Consider the following 5,607-nt stretch of genomic DNA (forward strand, 5'->3'; position numbering starts at 1 on the left):
TTGCAAAGATCATATTTGCAGTGCTTGGATGGATATTGCACAGGTGTGCTTTAAAGATCTCTCAGCCAATGAGATGGCAGAGCAGCCTCCCCTTCTTGGGGCTTGCCTATAAAGGCGACGTGAGCTATGAATAGCCAACCTGGAGTTGCACGCGCTGATACATGTGTTGATTGTGTTTCATTCATTCCCCTTGGTTAGTCGTTTCTACAATCCCCTCATGCACACGACCCTGACTCTATAAAGGCGAAACAGGCCACATGATCGGTGACAAAAAAGGGCCTACTGTGTGTTACTTAGCAGGACTGCCCGATCGATCGGTTCGATCGGCGGGTGTTTTACAATGCCGTGACTGTACCTCGCAGTCGTAGAGGTCCGTTAGCTGGTCGATGATCCACTCCTCCAAGTTGAGTCTTTTCCTCAGTTCCTTGCGGTCGTATTTGACGGTGACGCGTCCCTGCTTGCGAACGGGGGTCTCGGGCTCCTCCGTGGTGCCGGCCGGCGTCTGGAAATACACCCGGGGCTGAGGGCTCGTCTCCGGGCTCGTGACGGCCGCCATGCTCGCTCGGTTCGGCGGAGGGGTTGACGAGAGAGATCCGATGCAACCCCCCGGGCCGGAGGTGCAAAAAGAGGGGGGTTTGGGGGGGTGGACAAACACGAGGCGATCGACGCTCGATTATTGTCCTTCTAAGCGAGATGTAATATCCTGCTGAAATGAGGAGCTGCCTTTGTTGTCCGAGCTGCAGAAGAAACGCTCCCACGTACAAAGGAGTAACCGGCTTATTGGCCTATTTACAGCATACAAACTCAGCTTACATAAAAAGGAAGGCAGTCAACTCTTCTTCATCCAGTACAAAGAGAAAGCCAACGTCCCCGTTGCTCTGTTTCTCTCTCTCTCTCTCTCTCTCTCTCTCTCTCTCTCTCTCTCTCTCTCTCTCTCTCTCTCTCTCTTTCTTTCCTCTCCACGCGTCCCCTGGAGATGTGTGTGTGTGTGCGTGTGCGTGTGTGTGTTTTCGTTCTCCGGATGAACAAGAGCGAAACTGACGTAGCCCAGACAGAAAAAGGAATCAACTATAAATGTGGACTTTTTGTCTCCTCCTTTCTAAGTCAGTCCACACCCACTCGTATGCATCGTGGACCCCTTTTTTACCCACACTAGATTTCAGACACAAATCAACATTCGCGTAATCATCCACCCTCCACTGCGGAAAAAAAAAGCTTACTTGGAATTTCGTAATCTAAGACAGTTTACACTTACTTATCACCAGTGTGAATCGTCGTGCGAGACACATTTACCCACAATGCACAGCGCTCACGTGCCCCGAGGGTTTCGCTGCCGCACAAGCACTTCCTTGGTGATGCCTAAACCGAGAGCTCTGTTGTCAGTCCTAGTGTCAAAGCAGTAAGTATATCTGCATAATCTAACGACAGCCAATGCATTAAAAAGTCATTACTTTTTCCAGTGTAGAATTTCCGCCACCCAAGTCATGGTAATGTAAAACAAACAAAAAAAAAAATTGAATCAAGGCAACCGGATTCTTTCTGGTTATTGAAGACGTTTCACCTTTAATCCGAAAGGCTTCTTCAGTTCCAACTTTGAGGTGTTACGGAAAAATACTTTCGCATTAAAGGTGGAATGTCAAACAAAACCACAAATGATCAAGGCAGAATTGTTTTGATACAGCTCCTGTACTTGGAATTCAAAGGTGTACCCAATGACTTGACCTGTGCGGTATGCTAATACTGTTTTGCCGTACAAAAAAAATAATTGCCTCTCCACGTTTAGTCGGTGAAGTTGCCGTAGTAGACGTCAATTATTCATCGAGTATGTCTGAAACTTACGGTTGGGCGAGCACAAACTTGTACTTACATTGGGGGAGGGATAAAATCGACGTACAAAGCTATTTTTAAACAAGCCACATCTGCTGCAGTCATCTCACTTGTACTAAAATCGGCCATTTGTTGAGTTGTAAAGTCAAAGAATAATCTTGCGCATCTCTTTTAGATTCCTCTTGTTGACGTTTTGCATATTTGATTGGGCCAAACAGGAATATTGAAAACTGAGGCGTTGCGTTAGGAGTCTTTCTACCACAAGACGGCGCCGTCGAGCAATGGAGGCCTTTTACCAGATGAAAAGAAGTCATTCAAATGTTGAGTACACTAATGATCCTTAATTCACCTTTTTCTACTTTCACAATCCATGCTTGACCCGAGGCTTTACATTGTTTCGAGAATTACTTTGCAGAATCGATGATTTTCTGTTTGAATTAAAGACAAAAAGCAAAGTGACCCGACTTTTGTGGGATATAAGACGCTGTTCGGTTGACTTATTTTCATGCTTTGATTTGCGAACTCAAATTTGAGACGTGTGCACTGTACGGGCGACTCAGTCCCTGTCGAACCTCATCACACCAATAGGGGATGCGTGCTGAGTGCATTGTCGGTAAATACCGCTAGATGGCAGTGTGAGCTCAATTACTAGCAGTTTTTAGTTTCAAAGCGTGCGTGTTGTGTGTGTGTGTGTGTGTGTGTGGGGGGGGGGTGCAAAGACTGAATACGTCTGTGTCTCCACACAATGTGTCTTTGTGGCTCCTCCTTGGCCCCGTTGGGAGGAAAAATCCGCCTGTCGCTGGACTCCAAGGCATAAATAGAGAGAAGTGGGTGAAGGTCTCTCGGGCTCGAGCCAGTCCTGGTTCATTTTTAAAATTACACTTTGGGTGACTTTCAAATAGTGAAAGCTGTGCTCCTTTTGTGGCATTGATCACACTAAAATGACTCCAATTTCATTCTGTTCGTATGCTGTCAATTTAATTGATCATGTACATACGGTATTCACACCTTCCTTCCCACTTATCAGCGAGATGATGGAGGGGGAGAGACAGAGAGAGGTCAAAAGAGAAAAAAAAACGCAGAAGAAACAGAATGGGTTGGACCTGCAGTCTATTGAGAGCACAGGTGCTTGCACTTCAACACAAAATAATTGTGAGTGCGTGTGTGTGTGTATGCCACGGCAACAGCACAATATCCCTGCTTATGCATGTGGTACTCTGCTGTCGAGAGGATGCAAATGTCCATGCTGATTTTGGGCTCTTCATCGCAAATGCCGTATGCCGTATGTTTGTGACGCGTCCAGTCTTCCTTGTCGTGACAAAGAATACAAAAAAAAAAAAAAAAAAAAAAAAACTCAGCAAAGTCGGCATGCTGCGGCATAGCAGACATTCCATGCCGGGTGTAGTTGGGGAGTCAGAGAAGGGGGCGATGGTGGCCAAAAAAAATCTATCTAGCCTGTGAGTGTTTAACGTGAGCTTCATGTTGTAATGTTGCCTGGCAGCAGGATTTAGATTGCTTGTGTCTCAGTGTAGTTTTTTTTTTGTCCCAAGAGTATTGAAGGAGGACACGTACCTGTTTGACCCAGCAGCATTTAAAGTCCCTGTAAAGTGAAAATAAATGTCTTCTAAGGTTGCCATACCACAGGAGAGAAGTGTAAGGAGTACATAAACCGAGGCTTCAAAATGGTGAATCATTCAAGTTGTTCTCTCCATTTTCCGTGGCGTGCGAGCATTCACAGCTGACAATGTGGCACTCTAAAGCGGCCGTGTGGGCAGAAAAACCGCGGTCCGCTATCTGGCTGTCAAGTTGGAGTTTAAAAGTGAAAAAAAAGGCAGTTGCAGTTCACCCTCTCCAGGTTGAAGCAGTGAGAATGAATTGACAAGACTTGAATAAACAGCACATACTTCTCAGCCAGAGTGCCTCTCTCTCGCAAAGGCCACAAAACTCAATAGTTAATTCATAATAAAATACAAGAGGACACCTGATTCTTAACACCGTAGTACTCACTCAAGACACTCCAAAATATCTTATTGAACATGTAAAAATGTGAAACTGGTCTTTACAGCTTGAACATGGTGAGACATTGAGGGAGTTCTTAATTTCACATTCCTGTTTTAGGGAGCGCCGTCACAAATGCGTCGCGTCACATATTTCAGCGTGTTGATGACTTAGATGTCCGTATCACGCTTGAACAGAGAGATTTGTGTTTTCAAGCTGAAAATACAGTCACAATATTGAGTTTGTGTATGTTTGATGCAGACTCTGTGCTGTCAACAGAGTGTTATCTAGCTTCAACACTGCCAACAGCTTTTATTTTTGATTACAAAAAAAAAAAACACTAGCCCATTTACAATATGTTTAGTTTCATCCAGAAAAGACTGGTTTATATTGTATCATCAGGACTAAGTTGAAAAGCCAAACACTTTTTGAAATGAAAAATAATGACGGCAAGTCTAAAAGAGGTTCTCTTTTATTTTGAATAAAAACAAACATAATTATTAAATGTAACTGTAACAACGCTAGGCTTTGCAGGTTTTCAATAATTCTCTTCAAAGCCAGAGTGCCTCTCTCTCGCAAAGGCCACAAAACTCAATAGTTAATTCATAATAAAATACAAGAGGACACCTGATTCTTAACACCGTAGTACTCACTCAAGACACTCCAAAATATCTTATTGAACATGTAAAAATGTGAAACTGGTCTTTACAGCTTGAACATGGTGAGACATTGAGGGAGTTCTTAATTTCACATTCCTGTTTTAGGGAGCGCCGTCACAAATGCGTCGCGTCACATATTTCAGCGTGTTGATGACTTAGATGTCCGTATCACGCTTGAACAGAGAGATTTGTGTTTTCAAGCTGAAAATACAGTCACAATATTGAGTTTGTGTATGTTTGATGCAGACTCTGTGCTGTCAACAGAGTGTTATCTAGCTTCAACACTGCCAACAGCTTTTATTTTTGATTACAAAAAAAAAAACACTAGCCCATTTACAATATGTTTAGTTTCATCCAGAAAAGACTGGTTTATATTGTATCATCAGGACTAAGTTGAAAAGCCAAACACTTTTTGAAATGAAAAATAATGACGGCAAGTCTAAAAAAGGTTCTCTTTTATTTTGAATAAAAACAAACATAATTATTAAATGTAACTGTAACAACGCTAGGCTTTGCAGGTTTTCAATAATTCTCTTCAAACACGCATCATGTGCTTTGAAGCAAATCTCAGAATTTCCGATCCCTACTGCATCAACCGTATTTACAGGGGGAATTTGACCTCCAAAAGTCTTGCTTTACTTTTCGCACACAACTTGATGTAAAGATGTACTCGTGTACGCAACGCCCATTACAGTTAAGTTTATTTTGGGAAGCTGCTGCTTAACAGATGTATGATGTCTTCGTCTACTCATGTGCGCTATCTGGGTTCCGGAATGTACATTTTGTTCCCCGCACTCTCCAGAAAGCCCCACGAAGGACTTTAATGACGCCTTGTAAAATGCAACAAGCTCTGTTTGGCTCTTCTTGTCGTAACTCGTATCAAAAGAAAGTACTTTTTCATGCACTCGAGTGACACTTGAAGGGGCCACATGGAAGGATTTTTTTTTTGTAAACGTAAAACTCCGCCAACTGCCTCCACTTCAGTCAAACGTTGTTCCTCCGTCCCTCTTCTTGTCTTCTCTTTTTTTTTTTGTTCAGCCCCACAGAAAACGTGCTGGGAGGAGAAGAAAAAGAAGAAGAAGAGGAGGAGGAGGAGGCAAGCGAGGGAGAGAGAGAGGGAGGA

The 5,607-nt window shown here is 43.4% G+C and overlaps 1 protein-coding gene across 1 annotated transcript in view; it reads right to left on the bottom strand.

Moving 5' to 3' along the window:
* ppp1r14bb (protein phosphatase 1, regulatory (inhibitor) subunit 14Bb) overlaps positions 1–931 on the bottom strand; it is a 12,363-nt gene extending 11,432 nt beyond the window's left edge. Inside the window, exon 1 of the mRNA XM_019856108.1 lies at positions 356–931. Within this exon, the coding sequence (XP_019711667.1) occupies positions 356–556 (201 nt within the window). The 5' untranslated portion in view covers positions 557–931. The remainder of the gene's footprint in view (positions 1–355) is intronic.
* Positions 932–5,607: the final 4,676 nt, after the last annotated feature.

This window comes from Hippocampus comes, unplaced genomic scaffold (genome assembly GCF_001891065.2).
Source record: "Hippocampus comes isolate QL1 unplaced genomic scaffold, H_comes_QL1_v1.1 scaffold246, whole genome shotgun sequence".
Lineage (NCBI taxonomy): Eukaryota > Metazoa > Chordata > Actinopteri > Syngnathiformes > Syngnathidae > Hippocampus > Hippocampus comes.